A 25,756-nucleotide genomic window follows, 5' to 3' on the forward strand; every position below is an offset into this window, starting at 1 on the left:
GGAAGAAATTTACAGCTTTGTTGACCTGGCTGGTAACCGGGCAGACCACATTTATTAGTCAACAGTGTCCATTAGATTCTAGCGGGCAGTGGTTTGTCATGTGAAGTCCTGAGCCAGCACCTGCCACACAATTAAAAGCAGGAAAAGAGGAACGAGGAGGAGTCCAACACATCTGCCTCTGCGTGCCGGGAACCTCTGCTTTCTCGTGCATTAAATGTTACTATCCATTCATTTAATCCTAAAATAGGTATAATCAACCCCATTTCAGGGGAGAGAACCTCAGCTGAGAGAAGTTAAGCAACTGACCTAGAGGCTTAGAGCTAAGCACCTGCCAAAGCCAAGATTCGAACCCAAGCCCAGCACTGTTGCCCACTGCTCCTAAGATACCGACTCAAACTGCCAAGTTTCTCGTTCCCAGGGGAGTGGCATCACCTCCACCATCAGAACAGCTACTACTCATTGATCGTTTGTGACGTGCCAGGTGTTATGCTCGTAAGTGCTGTCCCCGATCTCAGACAATCCTTACAACCAAGCTCTTTTTCTAAGAAGAAATGGACCCCACAGTTTGGAAAGGCAAAGTTACTGGCTCACGGTCCAACAGCGAGCCAGTGGTGGAGCCAGAACTCAAACCCGGTTTTGACCCAAGTCTATGCACTCAGCCTTTTTCTTTTTTTTTTTTTTTAATTTTTTAATATTTATTTTTGAGAGAGGGGGTGGGGGAGAGGGACAGAGAGAGAGGGAGACACAGATCCGAAGCAGGCTCCAGGCTCTGAGCTGTGAACATAGAGCCCAATGTGGGGCTCGAACTCACAAACCGTGAGATCATGACCTGAGCCAAAGTCGGACGCCCAACTGACGGAGGCGCCCCGTGCACTCAGCCTTTCTTAAGAGTGGCTGGAATTTGCAAAGACAGGACTTCCTCAAGCAAAGGCCATTTAAACTGCATACCGGTCTACAGGGACTCCAAACTCAGAATCTTCCCACCCGATTGCAACAAAAACGAGGCAAGGGGAACTCTGATTCCTGAGTCACACTACTTCAGGTCTGTGGTCCTAGCCCTACCCAACCAGCCTACAGACACTGTCTCCAAATGCCATGTTTTGACTACGGATCACAAGAGACGCCCTGAACGCTGTCATAATCTCATCTGGAGCTATCCATCAACAAACGCATGTGAAACCAGAGGGGTTCAGGATGAACTACCCTGAAATTAAACCTGCTCCTGTCAAAGCACATGGGATTAGCCAGCTGGGTGACGGGTACAACTTTAATTAGATTTTTGGGCTTTAGCCAGCAAATGCATCCCCACAGAGCTAAGTGCCCAGGTACTGAAGCACACACTTGTCAGAGTAGCGGATGACAGGTCTTGTAACAGATGAGAGCATTATGAGACAGTCTGGGGAATACAGCTAAACCAATGTCTCATATACGTTGCTTATAAAGGAGAAGAAAAAGACTAGCACTTACTCCTTTCCCCCACCCACCCCGAGTAGCATACAGAACACCTGACCCAGAAAAAGCAAATCTAAAATAAAGGTAAATAAAGGTTTACCTCTCTCTATCACTTTTCACCAAACACACACACACACACACACACACACACACACACACACACACACAAGCACGCATGCATATGCACACACACGTACACACTAAAAGGAGAGAGTTAAGCCTCTGGAGCCAAATGATACACCAAAGTCAAGGTGTGAGGGCAAGGATGCAACAATCCGAGCAGCATTCCCGTTATAAAAGAAGCCAGCACACTTACAACATGGCAGTTAAGACACCAACTTGGGAACACCAGGTTTGTTGGTGTGTATTTTGCCAAGACCTCCTGAGCTTCCTGGTAGGGATGTGGCTCCCTCTGGTGGCAAGGAGGTATAATACAAAGAAGGGGCTCTCTCTGGGAGACGCACCTTTGGACCTTTCTGGTTGTGGAAAGATTTCGAAGGAAAAGCCAAAGCTTGCATTCACCAGGGCCTACCAACAGTGCCTGTGCCACCGCGGGGACTCATTACACGTCCCTTGAATAAACAAACAAACAAACACAAATTATAACGTGTGCCGAGTCAACCGGCACTGGGTCACTGCAATCCCAGGCAACTGAAACAAACGTGACAAAGTGACTCTCATGGTCGAAGCTCGCAGGGCCCAGGCACCTTCTGACACAGGGAACTCCTACGCCCCAGACCCAAGCCGCCTGTTCAGACAGGTATTGGCTCCCTCTGAAGAGCTGAAGGGCAAGCACACTGAGACAGCAATTCACGTGCAAAGGATGGTTTGCCCACATCCAAAAGATAACCGGTAGGCTTTCCATCAGAAAGAATTCAGGGGATGCTGAAAACAACAACAACAAAACCCAGTATGCTTGACCGTGGACCACGTGGACCACGGCAAAGGCTCTGAGTCAGGACTCGCCTATAAAAAGGGCTGCAGCATTTCTCACTGAGCTTGGAGTTCCTGTCTAAGAAACGAGTATAATGGGGGGTGCCTGGGTGGCTCAGTCAGTAAAGCGCCCGACTTCAGATCAGCTCATGATCTCGTGGTTCGTGAGTTCTAGCCCCGCGTCGGGCTCTGTGCTGACAGCTCAGAGCCTGGAGCCTGTTTCAGGTTCTGTCTCCCTCTCTCTCTGCCCCTCCCCACTTGTGTTCACTCCCTCTCCCTCTCTCTGTCTCTCTCTCAAAGATAAATAAAGACATTTAAAAAATCAAAAAAAAAGAAAAAAGAAAAAAAGAAACGAGAATAATGGGAAACAGCTGGACCATTGTCCCAGGGACTAGAAACCACGTCTGAGCTTACCGACTTGGGTGACACTGACGTGGCCCTGCACAGAACTGCTTCTACTGAACAGCATAGTGTCAAAGACCCTATCCTGCTCGAGAACTCCAGAAACCCACCAGAGGCAACACCACTCCCAGGCCTGAGTCCCAGCAGAAGCCGTGCTCTTATCTCAATGTGTTCATCTTCAGACACTGAAGACCTTGTACCCGAATTTCCCTTTTTTTTTTTTTTTCCCGTATTTCCCTTTTTACTTTCGCTGCCAGGAGCTGCCGGCTGAATTTTAAGCCCCACCTTTGGTACCGTGACAGGTATCGCGACGTGCATTTCTCCTCACTCTGCTTCCATTTTACTACTCCCCCTTTTCGTTCCTTGACCTTAACGCCTTTATCTGTATCTTTGATCTCATTTTTATGACTCTCCGTAAACCTCTGAAAATGTTTCTGAAACACCAAAGGGAATAAATCACAATTTTTAAAGCTCCAAATAATACGTCAGAATACTTCAAACAGGGCATTCCTGTTTTGTGTCCCCAAATACACCATCCGCTCTCATACCCCTGTGCCTCGGCCCTCTCTACAAAACCCTCCCTTGCCTATCAACCTTTGTTTAACTCCAACTTCAGAACCGGTTCACAAGTCACTTTCCCCAAGAGCCTTCTCTGATCCTGCGAGCCGCTTCCCTGCCCTGTGCTCCCGCGGGAGTTTGTTCATACCACTGTCGTGGAAGTGTCCCCACACCCAGCCGAGGGTCTGCACAGTGTTCAATGTGGCTGAACGCACGGATGGATTCCTCTCCTTTGCCAGGGCAGAAACAGAGGCCCCTACAAGGTCTGCTTATTTGTTGGTTTGTTTCAATCCGGAAGCAACAGCAGTAGCAGCTGGTGAGTGAATCTAGTTCATTAAAGAGCCTGTTAGAGAACAAGCAGACAAGACACGCCGGGCCGGCAGGTCCTGCTCTACGTCTGCATTGAACACCCCCTTCTTGCTCCCCGGACTCTCAACAAGCCAGCGCCCTGACGTCCAGTGTAAAACGTTCACAGGAGACGGACACGGCCGAATTCTTCGGCCGTAACCAGAAGGTAAGCAGAGATACCACTGTGACGCAATACATACACAAAAGGAAAGAATCCATGGCCACATCACCTCGCCGGAAACACACATATGACCTGATGCAGAAAAGGAGTCAAGGAGAGATGCTAGAAAGCTCGGGGTCACGGCCACGTCCGCCTGAGGTAAGCGTTTAGCGTGCATTGTGGTTGTTCAGGTCTGAAGCAAAGCAGCCCGCTTCTCTGGGTAACTGCCCAGCCCTCCCAAGCACGTGCCTCTGAGGAGGCCGTCCGTGGCGGGACTCACACGCACACGCGCATGCACACGTACACACCGCTGACAAAGAGCAGGCACGTGACCCACGCTGGTCTGGGCCTCTCCATACCTCACCCCTCCGGCCATCCTGACAGGGAGACGGCGGGGGCGACGGAGTGGGAGAGTCCTCCTCCCTCTTATGTAATAAACCGGGACTATGTGAGCCCAGCAGGAGGGCAATGATGGTCCAACCACCTGGAACTGGAGGATGCAGACGTGAGAGGAAGAAGCCGGCTCTCAGGGACCAAGATCAGGTCCCCACAGTGTGCCAGGGTCTCTGTCCCTCCAGCACTTTAGTTATTACGCAAGGCAAGAATTACCTCTTTTTGCCTAAGTCAGCTCAAGCTGGATTTCAGTCACGGCAGAAAAACCCCTCCCACCCCCAGGATGCTCAACCCCAATCCCTCCTCTCACTGTCCCCCTCCCCTTCCTTTTCGTCACCAAGCACTCCCCACCTCCCCACACAGATGTGCAAGTGCTACACAGGAATACATCTGCTTACCAACAGCAGCCCAAAATTCTTTCAGAAGCACCAAGGTGTACCTGAGTAAGTGCTTTACGGAACCACCAAGGTCTGACGGCAGAGGGACAGGTGAATAAATTACAGCATCTCCACCTGATGTAATATCACACAGCCCTTTCAAATGTTTACCAAGAGTGGGTTATGAGATTTAAAAATCACTTATTTTATAGAGAGATGTATGTATGTGTATGCATGTCCCCAATCCAAATTCTACTGAATGAACCTTTTATAATGACAGTGAGGGGTAGAGGGGCTGAGCTACTTTAAACTAAGTGGAAGTTATCCAGTGAAGGAGTAAGAACCATGAAAACCGCACCTCTATCTGGCCAGTCTTTGCCTTACCGCACACAACTCAAACCCTACTTCTTCTCGTTCAACTCATGTCACCTCCTCCTAGAAGGTTTCCCGACTACTCCATCCCACGGGGATCTTCTGCACCGACTCCCTGAGCTGCATTAATGAGCCCTGGATTTGGGGCACCTGGGTGGCTCAGTCGGTTAAGCCATCCGACTTCGGCTCAGGTCACGATCTCGCGGTCTGCGAGTTCGAGCCCCGCATCGGGCTCTGGGCTGATGGCTCAGAGCCTGGAGCCTGCTTCCGATTCTGTGTTTCCCTCTCTCTCTGCCCCTCCCCCGTTCATGCTGTGTCTCTCTCTGTCTCAAAAATAAATAAACGTTAAAAAAAATTTTTTTTTTTTAAAATGAGCCCTGGATTTTAAGCTATTTTGCATTTTATCACAGGTAACATTTCCATCTCCCTTTGGAAAAGATGAAACTTTCAGAGACCATGGCTTATATTTCCATCAACATCTAAAGCAGGGACATCTGGTGTTCAAGAACACGTGGGAAACGCTTCTTTTAACAACATGCAGTAAACTGGTATACTCCAAGGTCGCCGGTGGCAGCATAAACTGGGCCAGCCCTTTGGACAAATGATTTGGCAACATGATTAACTAGCATAAAATGTTGGTAGCATCTGACCTAGTAAACTCACTCAAATCCTAGGAATTTTAAGGGAAAACACCTTTACGCCCAAAGACGGTTATCGTGGCATCATTTAAACAACCAACACGGCGACAGAACAGGAAATGATTATGTAAAGCATGTGAAATCTGTTCAGTGAAGAGTATGCATCATTCCACACGGTCACTCTGGGCCCCACACAGTATGGGAAGATGCCCGTGATAAAGTAAGGGATCAAAGGACCCAGAGCGGCACCCAGCTCCACCAAGGTCTGAAGGGTGACACTGAAAACCAAAAAGTTACTGTGTCAGGCTGGTGGAACTATAGGTGACGTTTTCTTTTTCTAAATTTCCATTACTGTTCCCTTGATGTTCATTAATATTTGTGTTAAAATACACAAACATTCGTATTTCAATTCTCTTGTCAGTGTTCACGTTAGGATTTCAAAGCAGGGGATCCGGACGTCCGTGACCACAGCAGCCACTGGGGAACTCAACTGTAGCACCTGTGGGCTCCCCTGTGAGACCGCCACTCTAATGACTGCCCACCCGAGGTCCTGTGCCTGCCCGGGGTTCCTGTGCAGGTTATTCGTTTGACCAGAGTGTCAATGATCACTCAGACTCAGACCCTATCCCACCCAACTGCACCCAGGCGACGCATCTGGATGTGACTCTCAACACGCTGAATACTTAAGTTGAAATGTAACAAATTTTCGGGCACCTGGGTGGCTCAGTCGGTTAAGCGTCTGACTCTTGATCTCGACTCACGTCATGATCTCACAGTTTGTGGGTTCAAGCCCTGCATCGGGCTCTGTGCTGACAGCTCAGAGCCTGCTTTGGATTCTCAATCTCTCTCTGCCCCTCCCCCGCTTGCTCTCTCTCTCTCAAAAATAAATAAATTTTAAAAACATATAATAGAAATCTTCAAAGATAAACTACTTTATGCCTGCCAAATTCAGAATTTTTTATTTTAAATTTTATTTATTTTTAATTTTTTTTTAATGCTTATTTTTTTGAAAAAGAGACACAGCATGAGCAGGGAAGGGGCAGAGAGAAGGAAACACAGAATCCGAAGCAGACTCCAGGCTCTGAGCTGTCAGCACAGAGCCCAACGCGGGGCTCAAACTTGTGAACCATGAGATCACGACCTGAGCCAAAGTCAGACACTTAACCGACTGAGCCACCCAAGTGCCCCCCAAGAGAATTTTTTAAATGCTAGCATCCAGTGCTGAATAAATACACAGTCTTTAAAAAAGGATCACTCTAATACACAGAAATCGGACATAATCATTCTGGGAAACAATTTGCATATATCTATAAAATAATGGTAAAAATATTCATACTCTTTGACCCAATAATTATGCCTCTATCAGGAACTAATCAATGGAAAAGTATTTAGATACAAGGATGTTTGCTATTGCATGTTATAAGGCAAAACAAAAGAAAAAAAATAGTGTAACAACCTAAATGTCCTACATAAGGGAATAAATAAACTGCAGCACATCCAAGTGATGAAATGTTATCCTCGTACTGAAAAACAAACAAACAAAAACATGTTTCTGAAGAGCACTCATAACATGGCAACACACCAAAAAGAGAACACCGAAAAAAGCAAAATACAAAACTGCATTTTCAGCCTGATGCCAATCATGTGTGCATGTGACTGTGACTGAGTGAGCGAGCGAGTGAGTGGGTGAGTGTGTGTGTGTGTGTGTGTGTGTGTGTGAGAGAGAGAGAGAGAAAGAGAGACAGAGAGACAGGCAGAGTTTCTAGGTGATGGGACGAGGAGTGAAACATTTTCTTCTTTATGTTTTTCAGACTTTTCTACGTCTTCCGCAAAGAAGATCTCCCTGAAACCAGCGAGTGCCAAAGAGCCCGGCCCGCCCACGCCGCTGCCGCTCACGTGGATGGTGCGGTCCCCTCTGCTCCTCTCGCGATGGGCCTCCTCCAAGTCCTTCTCCAGTCTCTCTCTCTCCTGCTGCAGGCGGCTCAGCTCCTGGGTCACCTTCCTCACGCTCCTACGCAGTCGGTGGTTCTCCGCGCTCTTGTTGAGGTTTTCTGAGCGCAGCTGCACCAAAAGGGTGGCCTTGTCTAGCAGAGCAGCCTCACGATCCTCAGACCCCTACGAGAGGAAGGAGAGAGGGGAGACGAGCGGGTTTCTGGAGCGCACTAAACAGACTGCCTTGGGGTGGGGGGAGAGGAGTTGAGGAAGGAAAAGAAAAAGATGGACATAACCTCCAGGACCCAAAGCACAACTAACATGAAGATTCTGAAATAACACAGAGTAATGATTATGTTACGATGCTGATGTTAAGAGGGGAAAGGCTACAACCGGGTAAAAGTGCTGTGGTTTTTTTAAAAGACTGCAAGGAAAAGTACAGAATGTTAACAAAATCTGGATCTGGGTGGGTACATGGAGCTGATTTCTTTCCTTCGCTTCTTTCAAACGTTCTGAGGTTACTGAGAATGTTCCTGTTATAATGGCTTAAAAGAAGAAAAACAACTTCATCGACTTGTTTTTACAAGGTAGAAAATGAAGAGTGCCACGTGACAAGCAGAGACAGATTCAAGCCGGCAATGCTCATGGAGCTGAGCCCAGCTCAAACCCAAAGTCATCTGGAGAAACAGAAGTGGTCAGCATGGCAGTCCAGTGGCCACCTCGAGAAGCTGTTAAGTTCAGCAGAGTGCAAGGGCTACTTGTGTCCAGAACATCCTTACATCATTAATACACAGGTTAGTAGAAAAGAAAATAGGGGGCCTGGGTGGCTCAGTCGGTTGAGCGTCCAGCTCTGGGCTCAGGTCATGATCTCACGGTTTGTGAGTTGGAGCCCCGCATCGGGCTCTCTGCCGTCAGTGCGGAGCCTCTTTCAGGTCCTCTGCCTCCCTCTCTCTCTGCCCCTCCCCTGCTTGAGGTCGCTCTCTTTCAAAATTTAAATGAACATTTAAAAAAAAAAAAGGGGGGGCGCCTGGGTGGCTCAGTCAGTTAAGCGTCCGACTTCAGCTCAGGTCACGATCTCACGGTCCATGAGTTCAAGCCCCACGTCGGGCTCTGGGCTGATGGCTCAGAGCCTGGAGCTTGCTTCCGATTCTGTATCTCCCCCTCTCTCTGCCCCTCCCCCGATCATGCTCTGTCTTTCTGTCTCAAAAATAAATAAACGTTAAAAAAAAATTTTTTTTTTTAAAAAGAAAGAAAATACATATGGGATTATCAAGCATTTGAAAGAATACTGTAACTCACCAATAATCAAACAGAGCAAATGAAAACAAGGTTTCATTTAACAAGACTGTTTTAATGAGAATATCCAGCGCTGGCAAACTTACTATGAAGCAACACAATTAATATTAACTTTTCAAGAACTGACCGAGCATCCAGCAGCCAAGAAATACACTGGCAGGAATGTAAACTGATGTGACTCCCTATGGACATACTACAGATAACAAGTGTGTGTGTACACGATAAACATGTTCACACTCATCCCGATGATTCCATTCCCAGGACTCAATCTCACAGGAAGAGTCCAAAATATAGTGTAAGGAAAAGCCTTATGCCCAAAGTCATCCATCACAGATTTACTTTAACAGGAAAAAAATAAGAACCTAAATTGATAACACAGGAATATTCCAAGTCATAATGTTATATAAAAAAAAATAGAAGATTAAATTGTGAGTCCTTTAAAAAATAAAATCTATGCCGAGGAGAAAGCAGAAAAAGAAAAACATCAAAATGTTAATAGTGGCTGGGTGATTTCCTGATTCCTTTTTTTTTTTTTTTTTCCCTTCTTTCTGGTCCCCTGAAGGAAAATTTGAAGCATATGTAATACTTACAATCAGGAGAAAATAAACTTTCAGGGTTTTTATTTTTTTTTTTACTGTTTCTTTTTGAGAGAGAGAGAGAGAAAGAGAGAGAAAGTGGGGGAGGGGCAGAGAGAGAGGGAGACACAGAATCCGAAGCAGGCTCCAGGCTCTGAGCTGTCAGCACAGAGCCCGATGTGGGGCTCGAACTCACAAACCATGAGATCATGACCTGAGCCAAAGTCAGACGCTTAACCGACTGAGCCACCCAGGCGCCCCATAGACTTTTAGTTTTTTTAATCTGCTCTTTAGATTAGACTAGGGCTCACGATGACGAGCTGTCAAGGGCTGTCAAGGCCACAACGCAGACTGTGGAGTAAAGGTACTGGCCCCAGCTTCTTGGCCTTCCCAGGAAACACTGCTAGTTAAGCCCTGGTTGTTAGGAGAGGTGGGTGGGCTGCAACCACAGTTCATCAGGGACAGGCGGGGCTGTGCTGGTCCTGGGCCCCCACGGCCTAACCATCTGCTCCAATGCTTCCCTGCTGCTATTCAGGACCCAGCAACAGAGACTGAGGGGGAGCCCCATTCACATTTCAAAGTGGGTTTTATAGAAGGTTCTATTTCACTTTCCTTTAAAGTTAAAATTTTTAAAAAGAGTGGGAAACCTAGGTCACAAGACACCCCCCTCCCCCCAAAAAAAAGTATTAGCAGGGGATGCCTGGGTGGCTCAGTCAATTAAGCATCCAACTCTTGATTTCAGCTCAGGTCACGATCTCACCATTTCATGAGTTCAAGCTCCGAGTTGGGCTCTGCGTTGGCAGTGCGGAGGATGCTTGGTATTCTCTCTCTCTCCTTCTCTCTCTGCCCCTCCCCAAGTTGTGCTGTCTCTGTCTCTCTCAAAATAAATAAACTTTAAAATAAAGTATTGGCGGGGGGGGGCACCTGGGTGGCTCAATCGGTTAAGCGTCTGACTTCGGCTCAGGTCATGATCTCACGGTCCATGAGTTGGAGCCCCACGTCGGGCTCTGTGCTGACAGCTTAGAGCCTAGAGCCTGCTTCGGATTCTGTGTCTCCCTCTCTCTGCCCTTCCCCCACTCGTGCTCTGTCTCTCTCTCTCTCCCTATCAAAAATAAATAAACTTTAAAGAAAAAAAAATTATTGGGGATAATGCTTATTTAAATAAATACAAAAAACAAAAGAAGATAAAGAATGATGGGAAAAACATTCAAAGTGAACAATCTTCAGTTACCTTTTATTAAGCACTGATTACACATGAGGAGCTAATCCAGGCACTTTTGAACACATCATACTCTATTTCTCATATCAACCCTATAAAGTACATATTAAGTAATGTCCCCATCTAAGTAACTCAGGCTCAGAACTGTTATCAGACCTGTCATCAGACCATAAAATGATTACATCTGGGATTCAAATGATTCCTAGGTCTGTGTTCTTTCCACAGCACTATACTGCCCTGCCCATTCCAGTCCAGATTCCAATTAATACCGATAAACTAGCAAGAATTAAAACAAGAAGACTGAATTCAAGGAGGGGAAGGTTAGAGACAGGAATGCTAATTAGAAGCTTGTTAAAGACAGGCCAGCAATGTTGATGATTAAAGTAACAGTTACTATAGGGGCACCTGGCTGGCTCAGTTGGTTGAGTGTCCAGCTCTTGGTTTTGGCTCAGGTCATGATCTCAGGGTAATGGGATTGAGCCCTGCGTCAGGCTCCTCGTTGAGTGTGGAACCTGCTTAAGATTCTCTCTCTCTCTCTTTCTCTCTCTGTCTCTCTCTGTCTCTCTCTCTCCCTCCTTCCCTCTCCCCCCACCAGTAACGCTCTCTTGCTCTCTCTCTCAAAAAAAAAAAAAAAAGATTAATAGTTATTATAGAGCGATGGACATTCTGTGTCCAAATGATAACAGAGCCTCTTTAAAAAATTCAAATCCATACTCCCATAATAAAGATACCTTTCATGTTCAATTTTGCTTAAATGGCCCTTTGAGACACTTTTGAAGAGTTTTTTTTTAGCTTTTTCTGCATGACACCCTGCTTTCTGAATTCAATGCCATCAGTCAAGTACTTAACGCAGGTGGCAAACATTTGGCACAATGAGACAGACACTGTCAGAAACTAGAGGCCAAGTATCATATTAGACAAATCACACTTCCCCACCCGGCAGAAACATGATGAGTTTAATAAAGAGACAGTCATGGAGCCCAGAGTTCAAAGACCAGTTCTAGCTCTATGACTTGGAAGAAGTTTCCTGAAGTTCAGTTTCCTCATCAGTGAAATCTCGATTTCACAGGGTTGTTGTGAGGGTTAAATACGATAAAGTATTGCTTCCGTGAGTGCAAGGTAAATAAATCCAGTTCCCCTCTGCCAGCACCTACTCCACTGTATTTCATTCCCAATCAAGAGATAATATGGAGAATTTCCTCCAAATGAAAAGCTATTTGCAGAACACCGTTAGCGGAATTTGAAGAACTGACCAAAGTCACTACCATATTTTTGTGCCAGATTATACCACCCACCTTAAGGATGCATTAACATTTACTGAGTTACTACTTGCGCCCAGATACGCTTTCTTGTGTAATCCTTGTAAGGATTATGTGACCTAAGTGTGATTATCCGGATTTTACGATGGGTAAGCAGGCTGGTAGAGCTCAAATATCTCACCCGAGGCTACGGACGTAGTGAAGAACAGAGACAAGGTTCAAACTCACGTCCTACCCCATGTTCGCCCCAGTAAAAATAATATGGTGCATACGTACAGCAGACGACACGCAACTGTTTAAAAAGGTAGTTTAAAAAGCATAGGAATAAACACACGAGTGCACGTCAAACTGCTGACATCTGAACAAGGTCCATACGTTGCACCGATGTCAGTGTCCTGGCTTCGATACTGTTACTAAAGTTATAGAAGACATCACCTTTGGGAGAACCAGATAGAGTATAGAGAAATGTACTGTACATAAGTCTACAATGATTTATATACATATACACACAAATATATGATAATATATAAAAATACACACAAATGTATGATAGGAATATTAAATAAAAAAAGATTCTAGAACAAAATATGTATTATCATCCTGTCCGCTTTTTCAAAGGTTGTACGTATGTATATATGTATAAATACACATTGAAAGAGTCAAGGTATTAGTACTGAACATCTTTGGACATGAGTTTACCGGTGACATCTATTAACCTCTTTCCACTCTTTTAAGTATTTTACAATATGCAATTTTACTTTTCTAGCTAAGCAGGGCAGGGAGGGAAAATAATGCTACAGGTAGGCCCCACTTCTCAAACGTTCGCATTACACCACTTTGCTTTTACAAAAGACCTACAACGGAACCTGTTCTCACTAACTAAAAGAAATCCAAAGAGGATTTGCACTTCTATGACAAAAGGCACCAAGTCAAAGTCAGAGATCCAGAGAGCAATCTGGTGGCCGCCAGAAGAGAGAGGGGTGGAGGGATGGGCAAAATAGGAGAATGGGATTAATCAAAGGTACAAACTTGAAGTTATAAAATGGGTCACAAGGATGTAATGTACAGCACAGGGAATACAGTTAATAATGCTGTAACAACCCTGTGTGGTGACAGATGGTAGCTAGATTTATCGTGATCACTTCGTAATACGTATCAACATTGAATCGCTCTGTTTTACACCTGAAACTAATATTGCGCGTCAACCAGGCTTCAGTAAGAAAAAAAATTTTTAATAAAAATGGCATTCGGCGTTGGTTTTGCAGCGAGCCAACCTAGCGGCAGCATGCGCCCAGAGCAGTGAGCGCGGCCCCGCCAAGCCCCTTCCCTGGGAACTACACCGCGCATGTCGGGCCACCATAGCTCTGAAGAGCGTCTTGTGAGCACCTGTGCTTTATCTCCATCTATCCTTTATATCTGTTAGCAAGATGTGCCCTTGGATGTCAGGAAAGCCTAAAAAAAAGAGAGGTTGTTTTTTATGTCTGAGAATGCTCAAAAATTTTTCCATGTAAATTACTGGTAATTGCTTCTTTGTTTTATGCCACGCTGGCTTCCGAAGATTTCACAGGAAAGCTCTACTTTTCGGCAGCAGGAGAAACCTGCATTCCAAATGCGAAAATATGTGTTTCTGGTGGGTCTGGAGGTAGCACCACGCAGCCCACACTGTAACCTGGCCAGAGGCACACCCGTGATTAGAATCCACGTCTGTGCATCGTGGCAACCACTCCAAGAATTCGAATATCACTGCTGTCGTTTCAACGTGGGACCTAATGCCAACCCTGTGAACCCGGGCTATTCTACTCACGCTGCAAATCATGCGTAGTTCTAATTACACGGCATCCCCAAAAGGTCCCAATATGTGAAAGAAAATGCATTTTCAAGTGTCTGTGCAACATTCAAACTCCGTCGACCTCATAATGAAACAGCCCACATAAGCATACTGCGCGCCTTTACTCACACACACACACACACACACACACACACACACACAATCAGAATAGCGGCAAGGACACAGATTTTGGAGCCAGACTTGAGTTCAAGTCCTGACAACCTGCCACGCCAGTAAACCTACTCCCTCCATGGGTAAGGATGCAAGGAACAGCAAGCAGGCACCGAGAATCAGAGCACTTTCAACAGTGTGTGACGTCTGTATCTTGCAAGACAAGAAACCCGGCCAACACCGTAAGTGACAAGACCCCCAAAATCATTGAGAGTCCTTCGATTAGGACAGAGAGTTATGAAACTAGTAAATGCATGTGATAAATCTGGGTAGCGTTTGTTTTTAATTTTTTTTTCACTAAGTTTATTATTTTGAGGCAGAGCGAGCATGAGCAGGGGAGGAGCAGAGAGAAAGGGAGGGAGAGAATCAGAAGCAGGCTCCGCGCACTGTCCCATGGAGCCCGGCGTGGAGCTCGATCTCACGAACCGCAAGATCATGACCTGAGCTGAAATCAAGAGTCCGCTGCTTAAGCAACTGAGCCACTCAGGCACCCCAACCTGGGGGCCATTTAAATGTATAAGATGACTTTCTTTCCTTCAAGGCCCAACATAACAAGTAAAATATCACAATGATTATAAGGATGTCTGTCTGGTCCCTCTGCTTGTCAACTGCCGACATAGTTTGTTGTTTTTTTTTTTTTTTTTTTTTTCTCAAGCAGTGGGAAATATCACTGGTTTCTCTAAGAATTCAGCTTTTAAAACTCGTCATTTTCCAAAGTTGGGGGGGTTGGGGGGACCTCAGTGTAAAGTACAGTCTTGGCTCCATCTCATGAAGCAAATGTTGGGAGAAGGCAAATCTGAGATTCCAAAGGCAGAGATATGCCTATGCTTCTCATGCACCATGATTTAAACCAAATTACCTCAATTATTCTTACCTGTGAACCAGAACTCTGCAAAAGATAAGAATGTGGGATATGAATCTGAGGGATCAGACAGTCTTAAATTAGATTTGACTTCTAACTTCTACATTATAACCAAAACTAACGTGGGGGGAGAGGTGGCAGGGAGAGCTCTAGGCAGTGTGGTCTCTACTGACTCGTTATTAGTAACAGGGATACACTGTACAGGGAAATTAGAAACATGGGAAGAAAATATTAAAATAATGGAAAACACAGAACTAAAATCAGCCAGAAAGAGGGAACATCAAGGAGGTGGTCAGCAGGAGTCCTTAGAGTACAATGTTGGGAGAAAAAAAGGAGAAAATGCAGGTTAAGTCATCAACATACGGAAGTGATACCTGGCGAGAGCGGTTGGACTAAAGAAGCCAGGTGAGGGGACGGGGGTTGGGGGCGGGCGGTGGTAATAAAGCACAGGTTTGGGGGTGAGCCTGGCTCTGGGGCAAATCCTAGCTCTCTCAGTCCCTTCTTCTGTGACCCGATGCAGGGTACTTCACTCTCTGAACATGGATATTAACAGTGCCTACTGCACGATCTGCTGTCCAGATCCCTTGAGCTAATCCAGAGAGAGCACTTAGCACAGCGCATGGCACATAGTATGTGTTCAGTAAATCCCTGCTGTTACTATTAGCAATTACTACATTTAAATCCCGGCCCTGCCACTTGCGAACTGCGTGACAGTGAATAAGCTGCACACCCTCCCTGAGCTTCAAAAACCCCACAGATACAGCGGGATGATGACGGCCGTCCCCGCAAGATTGTGAAGGTCAGTTGAGGTAACCACACATCTGGCACAGTCTACCACTGGCACGAGTAACCTCGGCAGTCCTCGCTGCAGGGGTGGCTGCTGTCATACTGAGGAGGGGGCCGGAGAGGCCTCCAGAGCTGGCAAGGGACACCCTTCGATTAGACTGAGAACTCCATTTCTAAAGGCCACTGGGTGCTCTCCCTGGTTCCTTTCAGCTGCAAAGTGCTGACCTCCCCGGGAGTAAGGACCGGGCAGGCGGCTGCTTCAACCAAAGCGAACACTTACCTGCCATTTCTGCGTCTCCGCTTTCGGGGGCACCTCTGTGGCTTCGGCAAAGGCAGCACTGAGCTCTTGGATTTCAGCGTTAAGGTCTCCCACCTGGGTAAGAACAACAGCAGCCGAGGGTGCACCCGGACTCTCCTCTCTGTGCACAACTCAGGCGCTCTCCCTGCTGAACTTCTCATCAAGGGCTTCGTAGTTAGGGAAGACGTGAAGTCAGAAAGGGGGCGACTTCCACTTTGGCCGCTCAAGAGCTGGATAACCTCAGGCAAGGTACTCAATCTCTCTGAGACTCAACTCCCACAGCTCGAAAATGAGGACACCGCGACTCACCCGCCTCTGGCATCGTCGGGCTAAACGAAGTGACGGGTTCTGGCGCTAAAACCACGCCCGGCTGAGGCGCAGCGCTACTCTCATCGGCGTCCACAGAGATGACCCAGCCAACGACCTGGCCTGGCCATTCCCACGATCTCGCAGCCTCTAGTGACCTTCTCCCGTACCCCGGTCAGCAGTGACTCCCGTGGCCACGCGCCGGACTTCACCGGCACCCAGAAGTGCCCCTCCGCCGGTCCCACTCCACGCTGCAGGTCTCCAACTCCGGCGGGGCCCGAACTCCCGTGTTACGCGATGACATAAGCTAGAACTACCAGGAGCCAAAGCTCCGCCACGCCTCACACCGGCAATCCCTCAAACTCTGCCCCGGTTACCTTCCTCAGGGCTACACTTTCCTGGGTAGCTCCGCCCTCCTGCGGCCACTCCTGGCTCCTTCGTGCATTTCTCTCCCCGTCCCTGAAACTCTGATGTCCCCCGTGGCCCCGTCCTCAGCCTCGTCCTCTGCCTGCCACACACTCCCTGGACAGGGAGGCCCGCTCTTAGAGTCTGAACCCGCACCTGAGCTCTCTCCAAGCTTGAGACCTGCACGCCTGCCTGCCGCCTGGACGCGCCACCCTGACGGTCCACGAGCTCCTCAAGGTCAACGCTCTCTGAACGGACGCGTCACCTCCATCGCCACACGCACCTTGCCATCACAGTCCGTTTTCTCTGCTGTCCACTGAATTGGTGGCACCTCCATACCCCAGTCAGGCCACCCGGACACCCGGAAGTCATCCTCCACTGCCCCTTCTCTCGAGTCCTACATCTCTGCAGCAAACTTCCCCAGATCCACCTCTACTCTCTTAATTATTCCTGGCTATTTCTGGTCTCATTTCCCAAATAAGCCCTGCCCTCCCACTCCTACTTAGCGGTGGCCACTGCTCTAGCTCAGTCCTTCTGGGCTCTCGCCTCTGCTACCGGCCTCCCTGCCTCCATCCTCTCCCTCCCGCAATTCTCCCTCCAGATACAGGCTGAGACCCCGCCAAAGTGCAAACGTGGCCACCCCCCTCCTTTTAGGAGCCTGCAGCCCCAAACGACTACTTGCGCCCCCACCGGCTGGCCCCACGCGACCTCACAGCTCCTCCTTGGCCTCACTTCAGTCCTGCACCTGGTGCGCTGACCACCTCGAAATGCCTTTGGTTCCACAAACCCCCATCAGGCTCTTTCCTAACCTACTGCCTTAACCAACGTTCTCCCCTCTGCCTCCCCTTCCAGCCCAACTGCTATTCATCCTGCGAGATATGGCTCAGACACCTTCTCCTCCAAGCACCACTCCCCACATACACACCCGAATCGGGGCCAGGCCCCCCGCCCTCCACTTGCACGGCCCCCCCTCTCCCCCGCACGGCCCTCAATCACCACACCTTTGCCCTGTGTTTTGCCCTCACCAGACCTGAGAGCAGAGCTGGGTTTTCTTCTCTGTATCTGTGCCTGGCTCAGTTACTGAGAAACAGCAGACTGCTATACTAACAATAATTAGGGAATAATAATATTATGGCACGGAACCATCACTGGCCGCAACTTCGGATCCCAAAGGCAACGACCCAGGGAGCTAACTGTTCACGGTCATGGCCTCGCCTCCCAAGTCCTTCATCTCAACCTTGCCATCTTCCTAAACGACTGGGCATTGTCCAACAGGGTGGCCATGGGCCACCTACCTGTGTGGCTGGACACTTGAAATCTGGTCAGTCTGGAACGAGACGTGCTACAAGCACACACGGGCTTCAGAGATGGCATTAAGACCAAAAAGGCGTTAATAGCTCATTACTACTCCTGTTTTATTGATTACATGCTGAAATGATGGATGTATTATCGAAGTTAATTTCACTTGTTTCTTTTCACTTCTTTTAACGTAGCTCCTAGAAAATTCCAATGTCCCCACGTGACTCACACAGTATGTTTATTGGATAGCACTAAATCGGACACTCCAAAAAATTTTCAAGTGGACTAAAGGACCCTTTCCGCACTTCCTATGCTCATCCCAACTCTCTTATAATCTTTTCCCCCAAAGCTAAACGTGCAGGGACACGACAGGCCAGCCACAGAAGCTAATAAAGAAAAATCTCGCTTTGAGTGTATCAGACATACCACATACCTCTTTTTCCTTTGACTTTAATGCCATGGTTAGACCCTGAATGGCTTTGTCCCTCTTTAAACTATTTTTCTTTTCTGTAGCAATCTCTCTTTCCTTCTCTCGCAGGTCCTCCTGAAGTGCCTAAATTAGATTAGAAAAAGATTCACTAAGTTGATGCGTTCCAACCAAAATGCACTGTAAATATATCTGTGAGAGCACACTCAAACGCAGTTATTCTATCTTATTCCTGTCACCCTGTGATTAATGTTCCCAAGTAGAGCTGAACGCAGTGGCGGCAGCTCCCAGTTACGCTGTTAGCGCTCACGGCAACAGGGCTGGGCGACAAGAAGGGGATCAGATCAGTTAAGACGATGACAGCTACTCCTGTGGGAAGGACTCCAATGCCTTCTGGAATCTGAATGCAGTCACATCAGAGGCTTTGAAACCGTACCAGGTTATTTGGGGGAAATAACAGATCATTAATTTCATTCCTTAATGCTACAAAAGCCAGCAGAGAATTTGGTTTGATGGAGACTGAACATATACATTTCCGGTCTGAGTTCATCTCTAAAGATAATCACGCTGCCTCCCTCCCGGGCTATTGCGAGGATCAAATGAGATAATGGACGGAGAGCACTTTCTAAGCTGGCAGGCGCCTTATAAATGCCGGCCGCTGTGAGCGGGGGACCCAGAGCGATGGTTTTGGAACCACACTGGCAGGTCCGGATCCCCGCGAGACCTCTTCCAAGCTACACGATCTTGGGACAGGGCCCTCCCCTCGCTGAGCCTCACGTGCCCCATCTGCACAATGGGAATGCCTACTTCACAGAATCACTGCCAAGACGGAGGAACCTTCTCTGAAGTACCGAAAGCCTGACTGGCACACGCCGGCACTCCATGAGTGACAGCTGCCGTCACGCCCAACTGTCTACTGCACTCAGAATAAAGCAAAGAGGCAAGGATAAATCCTCAATACGTTTTTAAAAATTTTATCAACATACCTGGATCCTCTCTTCAAAGCGCTGTCTCTCCTTCTGGAGCTCCATTTGTACAGCCTAAGAAAAGGCATTAATTGGCACCTGGAAGGGACTCCCAATACAACAGCTTCCCCAGAACAATTAGAACGAGCATCTCATTTCCGGACTTTTCCGCACTGCCGTGGAAGGCACGGAAATAAGTGCCCATTCCTCTCTGTCTCACCTGGAGTCCCACCCGAGTGAAGAGAAACGGAAAAACAAGCAACCCACACGGATGGATCGCCAGCCCCACAGACAGTCAACCACGGGGCCGCCGACAACGAAAAGGGCAGCTAAAGAAAGGGCCCAGGGTTAAAAAGAGGAGCAGCAGGGGCGCCTGGGTGGCTCAGTCGGTTGAGCGTCCGACTTCGGCTCGGATCATGATCTCACGGTTTGTGGGTCCGAGCCCCACATCGGGCTCTGGGCTGACGGCTCAGAGCCTGGAGCCTGCTTTGGATTCTGTGTCTCCCTCTCTCTCTGCCCCTCCCCTGCTCGTTCTCACTCTCTCTCTCAAAAAAAAAAAAAAAAAAAAAAAAAAAAAAGAGGAGCAGGAGACGAGGCTGATTAGTTTTCCAGCAGAAAACTAACCAGTGAGGCTGCAGAAATCACTGCTGTAATAGGAACAAAGAAGACTCTGCTCCATAAAAAATCAAGACTTTTCCTGACCATCCCATATCGGGAATGTACCACGTGCAGCAGCCATCCCTGGCCCAGCAAAAACAGGAGGGTGTCATCGAGGCCCACTGCACCTCCAGGCCTGGCCCCGCTCCCGCAGCTTGCCCTGGAGACTGCCTAGGGGAGGGATGGCCTCTGGGGGGCTCGGGGGGCTGCCACTACCCACCCACCTCTTAGCGCCTAGGAAAATACAACTCCTCTGAGCCCGTTTCTAAATTCCATGAGGGGACAGTGACCTCGACCTCGCAGAGCGGCCAGAAGGACTCAAGGAGGTTCCACGCAGAAGCCCTTCGCCGGCTGCCAGGCCCAACGCCAGTGAATCCCCTTCCCCCCACTGCCTCTAACCACACAGGTGAAACGGGGACTAAGTTTTATCCCAAGAAAACCCAAAGGACGGAAATAAAGTCTCCGGGCAACGAGAAATCAACACACAGTAAAACAGAGGCAAGCAAGTATGGACTGTTCTGTTAGCCAACCCTATATAAACATGAGGCTGGAAGGAAAAAACAAGCCAGGGCCCCTGACAAAGGAGGTGCCTGCTAATTCCTCAGCTGCCGGGGAGCTAATATTTGGAAGCAGTCTGCGTGTGACCCGTGGGGACCGAATGTGCGTCCCATCTGCCACAGAGGAGTCTGGTCTGCTAATTAAAGTCCCCCTTCACACCCCATCGCCTCACCTCAGCGTCTCTCTCCTTTTCTCCCCTTGGAGCGGCAGAAAGTCCTCGGAGCTCTCCAGATGACACGCTCTCATCAGGACATGCCATCTGAGATTTCTCCTCTTTAAGGCACTGAATTAAAGCTTCTTTGCTCTTCAAAGACAGCTTCAACTCCTCAATCAGTCTAAAAGCGAACAAAATTTAAATATTAATTCTAAGCTGTTCTCCTAGCTCAGTGGAGCAGGAGGAGGCAGGAAATGGGGCCAAACATCTTCAAAGTAGACATGTCCAATGACTGAACAGAAATGGAATCGCATTTTGCTGGTGGGAGAGTAAGGGCCAGAACGCGTGTGACATTAACTGTGCCCTCACCTCCAGCCTGGCCCCGGCAGATCCAACCTCTGAGCCACCAGACTAGGGTCTGATCAAGCCACACCCGTGCTCAGACTTTCGACAGCCCCCACCACCGACGGCAGCGGACTGCTCATGGGTTTTTTTTTTGTTTGTTTTGTTTTTGTTTTTTTGGCCAAGAATCCTCTCTGCCAAAGAAATCAGGCACTGAAGCCTGAACAGACACGACCGATAAAGCAGAACTGAGCCGGCAAAAACAGACAATCTCTCTCCTCGGCCTCTCGGGGCAAAGTTTAAAATACACTGATGTTCAAGATAAAGGCCAAGCTCGTGAGCAAGGCATTCAAGGCCCCCAGCTCTTCGGGCCTACAAGCTGAGAGGCCCCGCTGGCGGCTGCGGTCTCATCCCTCGCAGGAGGCCGCTGCCTGCTGCCTCACCGCCCAGCAGCCTCCCTTCCAGCTCTTTCCAGAAGCCAGGCTGTTTTGTGCCTCCAGACCTCCACTCACACCTGCCCCTCCACCTGGAATGCCCCTCTCGGTGCCATCCACATCTAATACACACCCAGCACCCGGCCAGTTACTCCAGGCGGTGCCTGTCCCCAAGGAACCCGTGCCGACCACACCCCGTGTCCCCCTCGGGTACAGCTGAACACCTGCTCGGGGCCACCACATTACGCTTCCCTGACCGTGGCCAAGTTATCCGACCTCTCTGAGTCCACATTTCCTCACTACAAAATGGCTTTCACCTGCTCATGTGGATAAGCGATAAAATATTTGAAACAGACCTACATACCTCCAGGCAGATAGCACAACTCAACATAGGGCAGTTGCTGTATTACTTTTTTTTTTTAACATCCAACAATTAGCATTCTCTCAGAAAACCCTCAGAAGGGCCTTTCCATATCTGAGCCTCGAAAGGAACGTGAATGGTAGGAAGACAGCAAGGGTTTTAGTCAGAGTCCGAGAGCAGGATGCCTGGGGGGGGGGCTCGGTCAGTTAAGCATCGACTTCAGCTCAGGTCGTGATCTCACGGTTCATGGGTTCGGGCCCCACATCGGGCTCTCTGCTATCAGCACAGAGCCCGCTTTTGATCCTCTGTCTCCCTCTCTCTGTCCTTCCCCCTTTCACACACTCTCTCTCAAAAAATAAATAAATACACATTTAAAAAAAAACAAAAAACAAAGAAGCAAGAGTCAGAGAGCTTCCCTGGCTCTCGGGGTGAAGGTAAAGGGTCAGTTGGCTAAAAGTAGTTAAAAGCAGCTGGCGAGGCACGGGGGCCGAGGTCCGAATGCTCGCGGCCTCCCCAAATTCCTATACTGTGCCGGTATTAGGAGGTGGGGTTTTGGCTGGAGATCAGGCCACGCGGGTGGAACTCAGGAACTGGACCAGTGTCTTACAAATGAGGCTCCAGAAAGATGCCTCAGACCCCCACCTCGTGGGGATGCAGTGAGAAGTCTGCAGGCTGGAAGAGGGCTGTCACCTGACCATGTGGGCACCTGGTCTTCCAGCCTCCAGAACTGTAAGAAATAAGTTTCTGTTGTTTGTAAGCTACCCAATCTGCGGTACTTTGTTATAGGACCCCAAACAGGCTAAGACAATCAGGTATGGGGGGGGGGGGGGGGGGGGCGGGAGGGGCGGGTCCCGGGGCAGCACCAGGGCAATGCCTCCAAATCTTGGATGGAGGAGTAAGACTGCCCTCTAGGGGTTCTACTCTGAAATCACCATATAATCAATTGAAGAGGTAAAAAGTCTACATAAAAAGTATGTACACCAGTATGTACATAAAAAGTCTACATAAAAAGTATGACTACATACTTGAAATTGGATGTGTTGTGTTGTATGTAACTTCTACTTAGATCGCCTTGATTTGTTTCAGTTACCTTGAAGCAAGTTCCAAAAGGCATGGGGCTGAGTGAGGCAGGCCTGTGGGGACTGTGGCCAAACTAGAGCACCAGGCCCACCTCCGAAAGCGGCCTCGATCCAGCAAGACCCAGGCCCAGGCTCACCACACCTTCCAGGTTTTCAAAGAAGCTGGAAATCCAGACTTTTACATGAAACTAGATTTTTTTTTTTTAATTCTAGCAACTAAGTCAAACTTCTAAAAGCACTGCATAGGCCAAACAAAACATATCTGTTGGCCACATCTGACTGCAGGGTACCTCCATGTCAGCTGCCTTACGGACGCACCTTTCAAAAGGGTGGAGGAAGCCAGGAAAGACCTCAGCAGTGCCCATCCAAGCAAGGGCCCTGCCCTGTCACAGGGCCACCTGGATGGCACATCTAGATCCATCTCACCAGGGCAGGCCCAAGGTCACCTGTCCCAGGTCTGTGCTTAGCAACTCACCTCCTGACCTCCTGCCTTCAGGGAGGAACACAGTGATGCCGGTCCCAGGACAGACGCACCGCAGAGAGGGCCACACCCCAAGTAGGCAGCATCTGGTCGCTGCGCTGGCCTTGGGGAGTGTGGCTGGGGCACATCCGCTCCTGAGAGAGAGCCGCTCTGGCAGTACCAACAAAGCAGGGTTCTGTGCCTGCCACACCAGGCCTACGGGAAACCCCAAGGAGGCGCAGCCTTCGGCAAAGCCCTGACCTGACCACCCACACGTGGAGACCCCCCCCCCACATCCGCACTGCATTAAGTACTCAGTGAGCCTCAACCCTCCCCAAATTTTTTGCTCCGAGAAGATGAGTAGCCACACTTCTGGGCATATGTCACCAGAGACCACTTTCTTCTGTGATTCGCTCGACACGTGCCGGGCTCCACGCCTCGCATGAGTCTACTTCAGCGGCCGCCCGCCTCACCCACCTCCTCGCGCTCCTCCTCTGATAAGCCTTCTCTGCCCCGAGTCCAAACGCAGCTGACCACCGCTTTGTTTCTGTCACAGCACAGAACCCTGAACTTACTTCTAACGTCAATCACGACACTTTTTTTTTTTTTTTTGGACATCTGTCCCTTCCCCCACATCGGGAGCACCATAGAAGGAGGGCAGGGCTCCTGTCTCCATTCCTGGCACCTAACCCAAGGCCCTGTTCAGTAGCTGCTCAGTGAATTTACCTAGATCTCCTTTAATCTCGCCTTAATCCATCTGGCCAAGCACCTTCTAGACTCTACTCTTGCTTGGATGCCCACAATCCCTCAACCCAAAACGTCCCAACTGAAAGCTTATCTTCCCACTCCCTCCACCCAAAAACATCTGTTCTTTCTCCCTTTCTTTCCCCAAACTCGGCAAACCGCACCACCATCCCACAGTTGTTCGTGCTCGAAACCTGGGTGAGGAGGTATCTCGGCAGCCTTGTCCCTCATCCCCAAACCCATCAATGATCAAGCCCTTCAAGCCATTGTGCCAATTCTATGATCTAAATATCTCTGCCTGGGGGCACGTGGGTGGCTGGGTCAGTTGAGCATCCTTTGGCTCAGGTCATGATCCCAGGTTCATGGGATCAAGCCCCGCATCAGGCTCCGCACTGAGTGGAGCCTGCTTGGATTCTCTCTCTCCCCCTCTGCCCTTCTCCCCCACATGCGTGTTCTCTCTCTCAAAATAAAATGAAATTAAAGAAAGAAAGAAACATCTCTGCCTGTTATTCTCCACCGTTCTTTCACCTCAATCCTCGTGACCGTGATCTTGTGTCTGGACTTCTGCATCATCCTGAGAAGGAATCTGCCCACCCAGCCCCACCACCAACTCATCCACCAGGTTCAGCCAGAAGGATCGCGTTAAATTACAGGCTGACCCTGACACTACCCTACTCCCAATCTTAATTCATCAGCAGCTCATCACGTGCCCTGAGGACAAAACCCAAACTGTTCAACAAAGCCCACATGATCTGGCCAGCCTCCCTCTCCTCATCTCTTCCCACCTCCCTTCCAGAACACAACTCTCCAGCCATGCTATACTTCTGACAGTTCCTGGGTCGAGCTCTGTGCCCTTTGGCCTCTGAACTTCCACTCATGTGGTTCTCAGGACCTGCAACACCCTTTCTTCATCCAAGTAATTCCTCCTTTATCCTCGTACTTCCTCTGGGAAGCCTTTCCTAATCCCTCTAAATAGAATTAGAAAGATGTAATGTTAACCCAGCATTTATCCATCTGGCCCTGGTCACTCTGTTCCTGCCCTCCAGTCCTCCCACCCAGCTAGGTGACGAGGTTCCTTGGGACAGGGACCCAGCCTGTACCACTCACCCCTACACTCGACCCACCACTTACTGAACACAAGATGCTCAGGAAGTATTTGCTGAACAAAGGGTGTGATGATCCAACAGACCAAGGAACTGGCTGCTGAGCATCTGCTGGGGCCCTGGCAGGACCCCTCCAACCAGCTCTCCCCCACCACCTCTCCTCAAACCCACCCCCAGAGCTCGCCCCTCTTCCCCTGCACCCGCACCAGGAATTCTGCCTTTTCTTCTTTGGTGGCTGCCTCCCATACATTCTAGTCTCTTCCCTGAGCCCCCTATTTCCAATTTAACTGTTGGAGACCTGCAGGTCCCCCAGGAAAGACAAACCTATAAACCTTCTAAGGGCTTCACCGCTCATCAGCTGGGAGAGATGCAAGGGAACATATAAATAACTTGTATGGAAAAGGATTCCAGACTCTGTCACAGTACGGTGGCCCCAGTCTCCACCTCTCTCAGGTGGTGCCTGGAAGAAGGGGAAGGGGAAGCCCAGCAAAACACCACCCATCCAAGGAAGCTTCTCCTCTTAGCCATGCAATCGAGAGAAACACTCATTCACTCAGCCCTGACGGCCTACATCTCCTAGAGAACTCTGTTTCCTGGCTCATC

General features: G+C 48.9%; 1 protein-coding gene across 11 annotated transcripts in view; it reads right to left on the bottom strand.

Annotated features, from left to right (window-relative positions):
- The window catches only part of CDK5RAP2 (CDK5 regulatory subunit associated protein 2), a 171,880-nt gene that overhangs the window by 103,232 nt on the left and 42,892 nt on the right, over positions 1–25,756 (bottom strand). For 9 of the 11 annotated variants that reach the window (XM_045042741.1, XM_045042739.1, XM_045042738.1 and 6 more), the window contains 5 exons: positions 20,649–20,811; positions 19,283–19,336; positions 18,303–18,422; positions 15,842–15,934; positions 7,530–7,748 (listed from right to left, as the gene is read on the bottom strand). In XM_045042741.1, the coding sequence (XP_044898676.1) occupies positions 7,530–7,748; positions 15,842–15,934; positions 18,303–18,422; positions 19,283–19,336; positions 20,649–20,811 (649 nt within the window). The remainder of the gene's footprint in view (positions 1–7,529; positions 7,749–15,841; positions 15,935–18,302; positions 18,423–19,282; positions 19,337–20,648; positions 20,812–25,756) is intronic. The other 2 variants (XM_045042740.1, XM_045042744.1) reach the window with 2 other exon arrangements.

The sequence above is a fragment of the Felis catus genome, chromosome D4 (assembly GCF_018350175.1).
Source record: "Felis catus isolate Fca126 chromosome D4, F.catus_Fca126_mat1.0, whole genome shotgun sequence".
NCBI lineage: Eukaryota > Metazoa > Chordata > Mammalia > Carnivora > Felidae > Felis > Felis catus.